The sequence below is a fragment of the Rattus norvegicus genome, chromosome 14, assembly GCF_036323735.1.
Source record: "Rattus norvegicus strain BN/NHsdMcwi chromosome 14, GRCr8, whole genome shotgun sequence".
Taxonomy (NCBI): Eukaryota; Metazoa; Chordata; class Mammalia; order Rodentia; family Muridae; genus Rattus; species Rattus norvegicus.
Window position 1 is genome coordinate 6,995,985 of NC_086032.1, and position 16,200 is coordinate 7,012,184.

At 43.1% G+C, this 16,200-nt stretch overlaps 1 protein-coding gene across 7 annotated transcripts in view; it reads left to right on the forward strand.

Moving 5' to 3' along the window:
* Positions 1-16,200, forward strand: part of Mapk10 (mitogen activated protein kinase 10) — a 291,857-nt gene that overhangs the window by 193,738 nt on the left and 81,919 nt on the right. For all 7 annotated transcript variants that reach the window (XM_063272867.1, XM_017599084.3, XM_017599083.3 and 4 more), the window contains one exon: positions 14,118-14,247. In XM_063272867.1, coding sequence (XP_063128937.1) covers positions 14,118-14,247 — 130 coding nt within the window. The remainder of the gene's footprint in view (positions 1-14,117; positions 14,248-16,200) is intronic.

The following is a 16,200-nucleotide window of genomic DNA, read 5'->3' on the forward strand; positions in this document are numbered from 1 at the left end:
GTGAGCTTGGGACACACGGAAGCAGAATTTCTCTAGAACCGGGCACGTTCTGTGTTTACCGGAAGTCCCACACCCGCGGATCCCGGCCCGCAGCAGCTCTCTGCTCCCAGACCCGGTGAGAGAGAGACCCAACCGCCTGGTCAGGTGGGCACTCCTGAGGCTGCAGAGCGGAAGAGACCACCAACACTGCTCACCCCTGCCCACATCCCTGGCTCAAGAGGAAACTGTATAAGGCCTCTGGGCTCCCGTGGGGGAGGGCCCAGGAGCGGCAGGACCCCTGCCAGAGACACCGCCGGACCCTGAAGGAAACAGACCGGATAAACAGTTCTCTGCACCCAAATCCCGTGGGAGGGAGAGCTAAACCTTCAGAGAGGCAGACAGGCCTGGGAAACCAGAAGAGACTGCTCCCTGCACACACATCTCGGACGCCAGAGGAAAAAGCCAAAGACCATCTGGAACCCTGGTGCACTGAAGCTCCCGGAAGGGGCGGCACAGGTCTTCCTGGTTGCTGCCGCTGCAGAGAGCCCCTGGACAGCACCCCACGAGCGAACCTGAGCCTCGGGACCACAGGTAAGACCAAATTTTCTGCTGCAAGAAAGCTGCCTGGTGAACTCAAGACACAGGCCCACAGGAACAGCTGAAGACCTGTAGAGAGGAAAAACTACACGCCCGAAAGCAGAACACTCTGTCCCCATAACTGACTGAAAGAGAGGAAAACAGGTCTACAGCACTCCTGACACACAGGCTTATAGGACAGTCTAGCCACTGTCAGAAATAGCAGAACAAAGTAACACTAGAGATAATCTGATGGCGAGAGGCAAGCGCAGGAACCCAAGCAACAGGAACCAAGACTACATGCCATCATCGGAGCCCAATTCTCCCACCAAAACAAACATGGAATATCCAAACACACCAGAAAAGCAAGATCTAGTTTCAAAATCATATTTGATCATGATGCTGGAGGACTTCAGGAAAGACCTGAACACACTTAGGGAAGCACAGGAAAACATTAATAAACAAGTAAAAGCCTACAGAGAGGAATCGCAAAAATCCCTGAAAGAATTCCAGGAAAACACAATCAAACAGTTGAAGGAATTAAAAATGGAAATAGAAGCAATCAAGAAAGAACACATGGAAACAACCCTGGATATAGAAAACCAAAAGAAGAGACAAGGAGCTGTAGATACAAGCTTCACCAACAGAATACAAGAGATGGAAGAGAGAATCTCAGGAGCAGAAGATTCCATAGAAATCATTGACTCAACTGTCAAAGATAATGTAAAGCGGAAAAAGCTACTGGTCCAAAACATACAGGAAATCCAGGACTCAATGAGAAGATCAAACCTAAGGATAATAGGTATAGAAGAGAGTGAAGACTCCCAGCTCAAAGGACCAGTAAATATCTTCAACAAAATCATAGAAGAAAACTTCCCTAACCTAAAAAAAGAGATACCCATAGACATACAGGAAGCCTACAGAACTCCAAATAGATTGGACCAGAAAAGAAACACCTCCCGTCACATAATTGTCAAAACACCAAACGCACAAAATAAAGAAAGAATATTAAAAGCAGTAAGGGAAAAAGGTCAAGTAACATATAAAGGGAGACCTATCAGAATCACAACAGACTTCTCGCCAGAAACTATGAAGGCCAGAAGATCCTGGACTGATGTTATACAGACCCTAAGAGAACACAAATGCCAGCCCAGATTACTGTATCCAGCAAAACTCTCAATTAACATTGATGGAGAAACCAAGATATTCCATGACAAAACCAAATTTACACAATATCTTTCTACAAATCCAGCACTACAAAGGATAATAAATGGTAAAGCCCAACATAAGGAGGCAAGCTATACCCTAGAAGAAGCAAGAAACTAATCGTCTTGGCAACAAAACAAAGAGAATGAAAGCACACAAACATAACCTCACATCAAATATGAATATAACGGGAAGCAATAATCACTATTCCTTAATATCTCTCAATATCAATGGCCTCAACTCCCCAATAAAAAGACATAGATTAACAAACTGGATACGCAACGAGGACCCTGCATTCTGCTGCCTACAGGAAACACACCTCAGAGACAAAGACAGACACTACCTCAGAGTGAAAGGCTGGAAAACAACTTTCCAAGCAAATGGTCAGAAGAAGCAAGCTGGAGTAGCCATTCTAATATCAAATAAAATCAATTTCCAACTAAAAGTCATCAAAAAAGATAAGGAAGGACACTTCATATTCATCAAAGGAAAAATCAACCAAGATGAACTCTCAATCCTAAATATCTATGCCCCAAATACAAGGGCACCTACATATGTAAAAGAAACCTTACTAAAGCTCAAAACACACATTGCACCTCACACAATAATAGTGGGAGATTTCAACACCCCACTCTCATCAATGGACAGATCATGGAAACAGAAATTAAACAGTGATGTAGACAGACTAAGAGAAGTCATGAGCCAAATGGACTTAACGGATATTTATAGAACATTCTATCCTAAAGCAAAAGGATATACCTTCTTCTCAGCTCCTCATGGTACTTTCTCCAAAATTGACCATATAATTGGTCAAAAAACGGGCCTCAACAGGTACAGAAAGATAGAAATAATCCCATGCGTGCTATCGGACCACCACGGCCTAAAACTGGTCTTCAATAACAATAAGGGAAGAATGCCCACATATACGTGGAAATTGAACAATGCTCTACTCAATGATAACCTGGTCAAGGAAGAAATAAAGAAAGAAATTAAAAACTTTTTAGAATTTAATGAAAATGAAGATACAACATACTCAAACTTATGGGACACAATGAAAGCTGTGCTAAGAGGAAAACTCATAGCGCTGAGTGCCTGCAGAAAGAAACAGGAAAGAGCATATGTCAGCAGCTTGACAGCACACCTAAAAGCTCTAGAACAAAAAGAAGCAAATACACCCAGGAGGAGTAGAAGGCAGGAAATAATCAAACTCAGAGCTGAAATCAACCAAGTAGAAACAAAAAGGACCATAGAAAGAATCAACAGAACCAAAAGTTGGTTCTTTGAGAAAATCAACAAGATAGATAAACCCTTAGCCAGACTAACGAGAGGACACAGAGAGTGTGTCCAAATTAACAAAATCAGAAATGAAAAGGGAGACATAACTACAGATTCAGAGGAAATTCAAAAAATCATCAGATCTTACTATAAAAACCTATATTCAACAAAATTTGAAAATCTTCAGGAAATGGACAATTTCCTAGACAGATACCAGGTATCGAAGTTAAATCAGGAACAGATAAACCAGTTAAACAACCCCATAACTCCTAAGGAAATAGAAGCAGTCATTAAAGGTCTCCCAACCAAAAAGAGCCCAGGTCCAGATGGGTTTAGTGCAGAATTCTATCAAACCTTCATAGAAGACCTCATACCAATATTATCCAAACTATTCCACAAAATTGAAACAGATGGAGCCCTACCGAATTCCTTCTATGAAGCCACAATTACTCTTATACCTAAACCACACAAAGACACAACAAAGAAAGAGAACTTCAGACCAATTTCCCTTATGAATATCGACGCAAAAATACTCAATAAAATTCTGGCAAACCGAATTCAAGAGCACATCAAAACAATCATCCACCATGATCAAGTAGGCTTCATCCCAGGCATGCAGGGATAGTTTAATATACGGAAAACCATCAACGTGATCCATTATATAAACAAACTGAAAGAACAGAACCACATGATCATTTCATTAGATGCTGAGAAAGCATTTGACAAAATTCAACACCCCTTCATGATAAAAGTCCTGGAAAGAATAGGAATTCAAGGCCCATACCTAAACATAGTAAAAGCCATATACAGCAAACCAGTTGCTAACATTAAACTAAATGGAGAGAAACTTGAAGCAATCCCACTAAAATCAGGGACTAGACAAGGCTGCCCACTCTCTCCCTACTTATTCAATATAGTTCTTGTAGTTCTAGCCAGAGCAATCAGACAACAAAAGGAGATCAAAGGGATACAGATCGGAAAAGAAGAGGTCAAAATATCACTATTTGCAGATGACATGATAGTATATTTAAGTGATCCCAAAAGTTCCACCAGAGAACTACTAAAGCTGATAAACAACTTCAGCAAAGTGGCTGGGTATAAAATTAACTCAAATAAATCAGTTGCCTTCCTCTATACAAAAGAGAAACAAGCCGAGAAAGAAATTAGGGAAACGACACCCTTCATAATAGACCCAAATAATATAAAGTACCTCGGTGTGACTTTAACCAAGCAAGTAAAAGATCTGTACAATAAGAACTTCAAGACACTGAGGAAAGAAATTGAAGAAGACCTCAGAAGATGGAAAGATCTCCCATGCTCATGGATTGGCAGGATTAATATGGTAAAAATGGCCATTTTACCAAAAGCAATCTACAGATTCAATGCAATCCCCATCAAAATACCAATCCAATTCTTCAAAGAGTTAGACAGAACAATTTGCAAATTCATCTGGAATAACAAAAAACCCAGGATAGCTAAAGCTATCCTCAACAATAAAAGGACTTCAGGGGGAATCACTATCCCTGAACTCAAGCAGTATTACAGAGCAATAGTGATAAAAACTGCATGGTATTGGTACAGAGACAGACAGATAGACCAATGGAATAGAATTGAAGACCCAGAAATGAACCCACACACCTATGGTCACTTGATTTTTGACAAAGGAGCCAAAACCATCCAATGGAAAAAAGATAGCATTTTCAGCAAATGGTGCTGGTTCAACTGGAGGGCAACATGTAGAAGAATGCAGATCGATCCATCCTTATCACCCTGTACAAAGCTTAAGTCCAAGTGGATCAAGGACCTCCACATCAAACCAGACACACTCAAACTAATAGAAGAAAAACTAGGGAAGCATCTGGAACACATGGGCACTGGAAAAAATTTCCTGAACAAAACACCAATGGCTTATGCTCTAAGATCAAGAATCGACAAATGGGATCTCATAAAACTGCAAAGCTTCTGTAAGGCAAAGGACACTGTGGTTAGGACAAAACGGCAACCAACAGATTGGGAAAAGATCTTTACCAATCCTACAACAGATAGAGGCCTTATTTCCAAAATATACAAAGAACTCAAGAAGTTAGACCGCAGGGAAACAAATAACCCTATTAAAAAATGGGGTTCAGAGCTAAACAAAGAATTCACAGCTGAGGAATGCCGAATGGCTGAGAAACACCTAAAGAAATGTTCAACATCTTTAGTCATAAGGGAAATGCAAATCAAAACAACCCTGAGATTTCACCTCACACCAGTGCGATTGGCTAAGATCAAAAACTCAGGTGACAGCAGATGCTGGCGAGGATGTGGAGAAAGAGGAACACTCCTCCATTGTTGGTGGGATTGCAGACTGGTAAAACCATTCTGGAAATCAGTCTGGAGGTTCCTCAGAAAATTGGACATTGAACTGCCTGAGGATCCAGCTATACCTCTCTTGGGCATATACCCAAAAGATGCCTCAACATATAAAAGAGACACGTGCTCCACTATGTTCATCGCAGCCTTATTTATAATAGCCAGAAAATGGAAAGAACCCAGATGCCCTTCAACAGAGGAATGGATACAGAAAATGTGGTACATCTACACAATGGAATATTACTCAGCTATCAAAAACAACGAGTTTATGAAATTCGTAGGCAAATGGTTGGAACTGGAAAATATCATCCTGAGTGAGCTAACCCAATCACAGAAAGACATACATGGTATGCACTCATTGATAAGTGGCTATTAGCCCAAATGCTTGAATTACCCTAGATCCCTAGAACAAACGAAACTCAAGACGGATGATCAAAATGTGAATGCTTCACTCCTTCTTTAAATGAGGAAAAAGAATACCCTTGGCAGGGAAGGGAGAGGCAAAGATTAAAACAGAGACTGAAGGAACACCCATTCAGAGCCTGCCCCACATGTGGCCCATATATATACAGCCACCCAATTAGACAAGATGGATGAAGCAAAGAAGTGCAGACCGACAGGAGCCGGATGTAGATCGCTCCTGAGAGACACAGCCAGAATACAGCAAATATAGAGGCGAATGCCAGCAGCAAACCACTGAACTGAGAATAGGTCCCCTATTGAAGGAATCAGAGAAAGAACTGGAAGAGCTTGAAGGGGCTCGAGACCCCAAAAGTACAACAATGCCAAGCAACCAGAGCTTCCAGGGACTAAGCCACTACCTAAAGACTATACATGGACTGACCCTGGACTCTGACCCCATAGGTAGCAATGAATATCCTAGTAAGAGCACCAGTGGAAGGGGAAGCCCTGGGTCCTGCTAAGACTGAACCCACAGTGAACTAGTCTATGGGGGGAGGGCGGCAATGGGGGGAGGGTTGGGAGGGGAACAGCCATAAGGAAGGGGAGGGGGGAGGGGGATGTTTGCCCGGAAACCGGGAAAGGGAATAACACTCGAAATGTATATAAGAAATACTCAAGTTAATAAGAAAAATAAAAAAAATAAAAAAATAAAAAAAAAACAAAAAAAAAAAAAGAAGGAAAATTACCGTTGTTGGAACTCACTTTAAACCAATGTGTCAAAATATAAAAACGAGTAAAATTTTGTACTTATGTTGATAATCAAGGTATTTTAAAAGATAATACAAGCATAGCTATTGTTCTTACATCTTTAAGAGTTCCAACCAACGAACTCTCTGCTTTTGTGATCTCATTTTGCTAGTATTTTTCTGAAAAGGTCACTTTTATTCAAATTTTTTAATGAAACTTTTGATACTCCAAATAACATGAAATTAAAATATTGAAATACCAAACACAGGTGATAACAGTTCAATTTAAAAGCACTCAAAGGACTAAGGAAAAGATTCTGCTAATCTGAGAACATTATTAATTTTAATTAATTTTTATACTGTGACATAAAAATCTCCATTTTCTTCTTCTCCCCTACCCCCTCCTTTCCTTCATCCCCCTCCCACTCTGTTTCTAGTCCCTTCCCCCCTTCCTTGATGTGGGGAACAAACCTATGGCCTTGCACATTGTAAAAGCATGTGGGTTTAAGTTCTTTTATTTTCATTTTTAAGGAAATGCTGGGTTTTTTTCCTTCAATCAAATATGTCTTTATTCAAGAAATAATTTTATGAGCCAGAACTCATCAAACAAATTGAATCGATTAATGGCCTTTCGAATGGTATACCCAATATAGATATTGAAAATGATTTAAGATTTAGAATGCAACCATGACTATCTTTATACTGTTGTCAATTTTCCACCATCAGCAGAATGAATTTTCTTTTAGAATTTTTATTAGGTTTATTCACTTGTTTGGGGGAGAATGTTCCTCCCATGATGCACACGGGGAGGCCCTGGACAGTGTGGTGAGCTGGGTCACTGAGTCCACCATGTGAGTCATGGGGATCCAGCTCAGGTCCTCAACTGTGGCAGCAAGAGCCTTTTCTTGGTTACCAATTGCAGAAGCCTTGATTGAGTGAATCTCCAGTCTTTTATTGAATTCATTTTAAAAACTAATTTGAACTATAGTAAGAGTCTTAGTTTGGGTTTTTCTGCTGTGAGCAGACACCACGACCAAGGCAACTCTTATAAGGACAACATTTCATTGGTGCTGGCTTGCAGGTTCAGAGGTTCAGCCCATTATCATCAAGGCAGGAGCATGGCAGCATCCAGGCAGGCATGGTGCAGGAGGGGCTGAGTTCTACATCTTTACCCAGAAGGAAGCCAGGAACAGACTGAGCATCCCCAGGCAGCTAGGAGGAGGGTCTCCAAGCCCACCCCACAGTGACACACTTCCTCCAACAAGGCCACACCTACTCCAACAAGGCCATACCACCTAATAGTGCCACTCCCTGGCCCAACCATGCTCAAACTACCACAATAACATAATATTTGAAGCATTGATAAAACAGTGCAAAGCAGATACCATTTAAATGGCTCATTTTCTCTTGGTGGGGGCAGCACAGTAACAGAGAAGCGCGCACACACACACACACACACACACACACACACACACACACCGCATGCCACATACACATGCACACATACATACACACACCCCCACACAAGCACACAAATATCACACACACATGCACACACACAAATGCATACACATACACACATACTCCCCCATATGCACATATACACACACACTCACTCACATATACATGTACACACACAAGCACACATATATACATATGCTGTGTGTGTATGTGTGTTTGTGTTGTGTGTCCTGTGAAAGTTAAAACGAGCGTCCTAATTTGGAAGATTTGTCATTTGATCTCTGGCAAGCTTCTGACTGGAGAGAACACTGTAAATGAGCCTTATGCTGAGCTGTCACGGGAAAGCCGATGCCCTCCATCCCTTCCCATCTTGAAACCCATATGACAGGACTAGACATTGGACACCCCAGGAGGTGATAGGTCCCAAGAGTCTGCCTTTACAGCTGACATTAGTCGCTTTATGAAAAGCCCAGTGACTAGCCAGGCCTTTCTTCCATGTGAGGTCAGAGCAAGATCTGCAAGGAAATGCTGACACCGTATGTCCTGCTGCCTCAGCCTTCCCAGAGTCAGAGTTGTGAGAAGTCCCCTATTTGTGAGCTCCATCGTCCATGTCACCAGCCTTCTCAGAAGGAGAGTAACTGATAGGATATCAAATGGTATTTATCAAAGGGGCTTACAGACTGTGGTCCCAGCAGTGCAATGATGGCTGGCTCCAGAAAGAATCCCGCAGTTGATCAGCCCAGGAGACTGAATGCCTCAGCAGGGTGCTGCAGTCCTGAGGAATTCCCAGAGAGCTGCTTGTCTTCAGTCTGTGCTGGAATCCTGAAGAATTATGTTCTAGACCAAAGGGGTGCCTCAGGAGCAGGATACATGAGCTTTCTGGTAAGAGAGAGGGCCAGCAGGCAAAAGGCAAATGTTCCCTCCCTCCATGGTCTTTTAAGTGGGCTGGCCCACTAGAAGGTGTGGCCCAGATTTAGGGTGGGTTGGCCATCCTCAAATGATCCAATCAAGGGACTCCCTCAAAGGCAAAGGCAAAGCCAGCTGCTTGGGTTTTTGTTGATTCCAGATGTGGTCAAGCTGACAACAAAGTTAATTCTGCATTGTCTCATGGGACTAAGGCACACACGTGTGTGCACCGCCATTCCTCCAAGATGTCTTCTTGTGAGGTGGATCCTAGATCTTTTCCTTTAATATCACCATCCTGACTTCCAGCAACACTGTCCTAAGCTGTTCTCCCACTTCCCTTTGCTCCGAGGCTATAAGCAAGTTTGTGAACGGGTGGAAGAATGCAGAAGTGTGTTTGAGAGATTCAGTAACAGTTCACACGGGAGAAAGTAGGGCTTTGTCTTCTTAGGTCATGAAGGCTAGACATTCTAAGGCACTAGATAAGCAGAGGTTTCTGATTGTGATTTTCTTCTGTGCGCTTTTAAATAAAGCTCAAGCTTTAGAGCAGAATTTGGTTGGAACAAGTGATACATTAGAATATTTAAGGTGCACCAATGGTGTTTCATTGTTTGAGGGGTGACACATGAGGATCCACCCTTGGGACCTCAATGATGTTATGATTAAGAACATTTTAAATATTAATGGGGAGGTGGTGAGAAAAATATTCAAATAAATAATTCTTCCTCTGGAGAAAAAAAAATTGCTGCAGTTGGTGCTCGAGATTGTTAGAGGATAAAACTGTTGAGAATCAAACTTGCCCTCAGTTATGTGTACACACACAAGCGTTCACATAAATTTACACAAAGAGACAACATAGACTTGTGGCTTCATATGACAGGCTTAAGTGGCCCGAGCATAGTAACAGATATCTGCGTATTCCTTTGACCAACTGACCTGGTAATAGTAGAGGTGGGTCAGTAACCCATGTTATAGTTAGAGAACACTGGTTATAGCTATAGTTATAACTGTTGCAGTTACATAACACTGGTTGTAGTCCTTCAGCAAATATTCCAGGAAGTAGTTGGAGAATCTCTATAAAGATGTGCTTCTCCATTTTTATCTCCATAGTGAAAGGGAGGAAAAATCAAGACTGCACAGCCATGAACTAAAGATGACTTCATAGGAAAGGGAACCCATCAGACGCTGGTTACCCGAGCAGCATTAACAAAGGCGTCTGCAGATGGGTTTGTTAGACCAGTAAGGAGGAGGGAACTGCTGAGAATGGGGTTTGTGGTGCCTGCCGGTGTCAAGGAAAGAGGAAGACAATTTTTTTCTGAAGATGGAGGTTTGACACAATCAGTTGTGTGCTTGTTCACATACTAGAAACCCAGAGAAGCGGGCTTCTGTCTGGGCCTCCTGGAGGGCTTTTCAGGGAGCTCCCAACTCATGAAAATCCAGAACAGCCATGAAAACACACTCATCTCTAAAGTTAAAGAACCTTGAGCTGGAAGTGGGTGCCTAGAGGTGATTCTGTCACTTCACCACAGTGTCAAGAATATAGGGAGTCAATGGTGGAGGCCACAGCTGCATTCCACCCACCTGTAATGTGGAGGGTGGCAGCAGTCTCTGTGGCACAGAAAAATCACACATCTTCCACCAACTCAGCTGGCCATCCAATGAATGGCAGGAGATGGCTACCGCCCTAGCTCTGCCTGACAAGGCTTTCCTGGGCCTCTACAGGACCCTTGGGAATCCAGAGTGCCAGCCACACATGAATTAAGATTTGTCATTTAACTTTGAAGTCTCTTTCGCACAAAAGTGTTATACTAAAGGGTCAAATAATATCCGATCACCCCGCTCACAGTATTCCACACAGCCGTAGACAGGCAGGATTGCCATTCTGTTGGAGAAAAGAGATTGTAAGAGGTATCACGTGACCTCGATGTTGATTAGAAACACCCTGGGGGGCCTTTAAGAAACAATGAGCTGAACATTGTCTCATTAAAAACTGAAACCAGCTGGTTAATGTTGAAAGTCAGGTATCTATATGGTTATAATGTATCGAGATTTTACTGGGGAGGCTTCTCCCAACTCTTTTCTCTTATGAGGTGAAGTTCAGAAACATGGTCAAGGTGATGTGGTAGTTAATTTATTATTTATAGAAAGACTAGAATTTGCTAATTAGTATATTGATTTCTAATTGTCATACACTATAAAAATCAGATTTTACTCTGTGTTGCATAATACACCCAACAAGGACACTGATTTTAAGACTAGCACTCAGTGTTGTTTCCTAGCCGGGACAGAGACACTACAGTAAGCTTGTCAGGATGTTGTTACTTCTGATGTGAATGTGACAGGAGAGAGTGCACACTGTCTCCTCGTGAGTATACACTAGAGAGCAGCAGGGCCAGCATCCTTAGCGAAGGGGCTACCAGAGGAAGGGAGAGCGCAATACAGTGTCAGGAGAACCTAACTAGCGATTCAGCTGTGGAGAAACCCAGGCATCGGTGTTTCTTCAGTTATTCCTCAGGACCTTGAGATTTGTCCACCATCTGTAGAGCCAGGTCAGTATCTCAGGGATTTACCCAAGGACAAACCTCCCGATTTCTCCTCTGTGAGTACAGAATTATTGAAGAGTGAGAGATTCACCAGCCAAACTGGCCGAATCTAGGTACTATGTTCTTAGGTAGCATCAGCAGGCAAGGCTGCAGCTCCTGACCTTGGAGGACAGAATCAGCTAAGGAGAATGACCAGAGTGCTAGCTGGTCCTGGGGCCTGAATGTCGCCATCAGGATGTGCCCGTCTGCTTGGATGACTGCATCTCTACAATGACCTCAGAGGTCACCTGACTCCACCGGAAGGGCCATCATGAGTTACTCTGACTCCTAGCTATCGTATTTCTTTTCATCTCTTTATTTTGGAGATTTGAAAAATCTTAGCTAACCTATATTTGGCAGAAGCTCTTCAGGCTTTCTGTGAAGCCAGTGATCAGTTCCTGTTACTACACTCACTGACCTTGAGAAGTGAATTTAAAGCTTGCATTTACAAGCTGGGCATCTCCCTTTGCATTGCGAGTAAGGTGTTAGGGCCCTCTCCACCTTCCCTCTACTCTCATTGGTGGGATAAACGCAGCAAATCCTAACAGTCGGTCGGATACAAATTCTAAAACATGTAACAAGACGGTCAGAAAAAGCACAGTTACAATGTTTCCATTTATTAATTCTGTGTGATAAAGGTCAGAGGACAACTTGCTGGAGTTGGTTTTCTCTTCCAGCCTTGTGGGGCCCAGGATTCAAACTGGAGTCATCAGGCTTGGCAGCAAGCCCCTTTATCTGCTGGGCCATCTCAGCAGCCCATGGAGAAACCCATGGCTTCTGTTTTAAGGCAATATGATACGAAATGGGTTTGTAGCCGAATTGACGACTATGTGACAGGAGCACAGAGTGAGCATATGAATGTGGGAAAACTCTGGTAGCTGACTTTCTGAGTATTTACTTGGCCCTTTGAAGGATTTTGGATTCAGTGGTTGGTTATAACAAAAGGGAATACTTTCTATGAGTTGTCCTTGAAGGCAGGGACAACTGCCTTCAAGGTAACCATAGAGATGGCTGTTTTTGCTGGAATCATGGCACTGCTACTCTCAAAGCTGCCCTCCACCAGGATGACCTACCTGCTCTTAGTGAGCCCTGACTTTGAAGGAACAAAGGCAGAGAGGAAACAAGCGTTTCATGGATATGGTTTCAAGAAAACCAATTCTAAACAGAGCTTAACGAGGTCTATAAGTTGTAAAAATGACCCAGCCAGCACCCCACTAATCAAGGCAGAGTGCTATGGGTTTTTAAAATCAGCTCTAGCACAATTATGGGGAAAATCACACCTGAGTCTACTTCCCAGCTGCGTTACTCAAGTACTTGTTTGCCTGGATTACATCTGCTACAGTAGTCCATCCTGGGCATGCATTTTACTCTGGGACACGCTCCTGGTCCACCCCATCTAATGGAGACCTCCTCCCCATCCTCCTCCTGCCCATCCCCCTCCTCCTCCCCACCCTCCTCCTCCTCCTTCACTCTCCTTTATCCTTCCTCACTGGCCTCCTTCTTCCTCCTTGTGGTCCCAACCTGTGACCTCCAGTCCAGTTATCTCAAACTCCACCTCTCTCTACTCTCCCTGGTAATTGGCTATAGCCATTTTTATTTAGCCAATAGTTTTACATTGGGGAACAAGGTTTACACAACAAAGACTGGTCTCCTCCTCTTGGATTAAATTAAGATTAAATGGGAGGTTACACAAGGTAAAATATAAAGTTTCATCTATGTTGCCTTGTGAGTCCCTCATGACTAGGAGTATACCTCACATCATTGTAGAAAGTCACACTCTTCTTTGTCTTTTGATTCAATAGTTTGAACCCTAAGTGGTTAACAGCACTGCAAATTTAGTAAACTGGTTTTAGGGTTCCTGGTTCACTTATTTATCCTGCAAACCAAGACTCAGCAAAACCAAAGTGCCTTGTATGCAGTACAAACATTTTATGGGTATATCATGAGATACAGAAACGAAAAGGTCCATCTCGTTCTCCTTTGACTACGTGAGGAACAGTCCTGTGACTCTAGACTTCGTTTTAAAGCATGATAATTCATTTTTAGCTGGCTTGAAGGCTGCATGTGTTAGTAGCATTTACCTGGTACTTAACGGCGGTTACGTGTGGTAGAGGAGCGTCTTCCAATGATGTATCTCATCCTGAGCCTTGTCGTACTTCACGAATGCACTCATGACTGATCAGCCAATTCTATCATGGCTCTCACCATCAGACTATAAAACCTGGATCTTGTCACTGGGTAAAGTACATGTAAAATAGCCAAAGGACCCGCAATCTATCTCAGGTAGAGAGTACCTACATATCCTATCAACAGATGAGAAACTCAAGCTCAGATGGATGGAATAACTTACCATGTGCCCTCTGGGGAATATGAGCATTTGGCTTTCATATCTTAATCTCCAGTTCAAAGGTGCTTTTTGGAGCTGTACCCTGGCAATGCCCCACCCTTTTCCCTTCCCCCTCCCCACCCTGTTGCCTTTCCTCCTCCCCATCCCATCTTCTTCCAGCCATGTGTACCTCTCTTTGTGACTTTATTGACATGTAACCTAAAAGCGTCCAGGTGTGATTCAGAGAGAGCTATCTTCCTTGCCCATGCTGTGTTCTGAATTCGGACTCCTTTTGAATCTTGCCAGTGCTGCGTATGACGCTGTCCTCGACAGAAATGTGGCCATTAAGAAGCTCAGCAGACCCTTCCAGAACCAAACTCATGCCAAGAGGGCTTACCGGGAGCTGGTCCTCATGAAGTGTGTGAACCATAAAAACGTGAGTTTCTGTGTGGGAGGTTGTGAGAGGAAGGCAGCAAACACCACTGCTGGCAGAAGGCTTGCTTTGCCATTTCTGTCTCTTAAGTTTGTTGGTTTTGTTCATATGCTGCATTTGGTTTTATTGTCCCCATGGTAGCTTCTGGCTTTAAAATTTATCCAAAAGCCATATGGCATGGAGGAAATGAATGTGACTGATACGTCCCTGTTATGAAATTAAACTTATTTGGTTATCATGCTCAAAACTAACCCAGGAGCCTCATGCTTTCCAATCTGACTGAAACCCCCAAACAAACTAAACACCCCCAAAAGCCTCACAGGACAAAACATTTCCTTATGTTTTAAGCTCATTGTAAATGAGGGGAGATTTGTAGTTACCATATTGTCTCCTGTGTGCTTTAGAGTCAGGCTGAAGCTTCAGCTGTTGAGAGCCCCTCCCTGCTGTGTGAGCATCTTGCTTTGGGAGGAGAAAGCCGGTACACACACAGGGGAAACGCTCAAAGCAGGAGCATCAGAGCCTTTGCTGAGGGCACCTGGGTGGAGGTGACCATTGCTTTAGAGGCCAGTCTTTATTAACGTCAGGCCAAGACCTCAGTCCATGTACCCTGTGTCTTCTTACTGAGGAGAAAGCAAAGAAAGTTCTTTAACTTTATGATAACAGTTCCTAAAATTATTGCAGCTTTGTTAGGCACATTTTCATTAACACAAATATGCAATAAAATTATACTTTTATAAATAAATCTAAAAGTAACAGTGATCACATCTTCCTCCTAAATCCTAAAGTATGAGCAAACCTAGAAAGTATGAACTTATCAATATATTTTAAGTGAGCTCTTACCATCTGGCAAACCATCTACCAGGGCAGTAAGCAGCAAATGTGTGTTTGACTGAATGGCATTTGTGATAAAGAGGCAGTGTGCCTCTTTTATTCCATTGCCCTACTCCAGCTTGACTTCCAGGAAGAAATCTAGATGCAGTGCTAAAAGAAATGATTCTTAAGAGTCACACTGTCCAAAAGCAACATGGTCTCTCAGTTTGTGACGCCTTGGCCACCTGACCGGGGTGGGGGGTGCGGTTGGATGTGAGGAAGGAAGCTAAGGAGTGCAGCAGTTGAAGCAGTGGGGAGAACGTTCTCAATACATGAACTTCTACCCACTTAATCCTCTTTCCAGAGACTACGGAGGTCTGGAAAGACCTTGTGGAGGCTGCTTGGCCAACTTGAGAGATGTGTCCTCCCTGGTGTGGTTTGGATAAGTTTCAACTGTGTTTTCCAAAGGTTCATAGGTTAAAAGTTTGGGCTCCAGTGCCGTGAGGCGAGAGGGGGCCAGTCCTTTCAGAAGAGGGATCTAAGAGGAGTTGCTCAGGATATCAGGAGATATGTATTTAGAAGAGATGAGCTTAGCTTTCGTGAGAGCTGTAGGGATTTCATGAGAAGGCCTTGTAAAAGTGAGCCCAACCACTTGTCTGACTTCTTGCTTTGAGGTGTGATCGTTCCCTCGAAGGCATCTCCAGAATGGAGATAATAATGCTGGCACCATGCCCTGGAACTCCAAGGACAGTGACTTATCATAAAGTTACTCTGCCCCCCACGTTGCCTTGTAGAGACCTTGCTCTGAGGTTGACTGTGGTATCCCTGTGTATCCTGTATCCCAGGATTCATGGGAACTGTTCCCTCAGGAAAACAGAGTCCCAAATTTCTATGACAACTTATAGACAGTGTCAAGCCCACTATGTCCGCCTTTTATGTTGGTGTACGGGGATAGATACATATAAGCTTACTCAGTTTTAAACATAGACAAAGCTCACCTACAACCAGCTGGAATTCTTCACCAATACTCAAAACAAAGGGGGAGGCTATTCAAACGGGGGGGGGGGGGGAGGTTCTGTTAATCCTTTGAAAAACAAAGAAAGACAGTGAAGCAATCCTGAAAGAGCCAGAGGTGGGATCAATGGA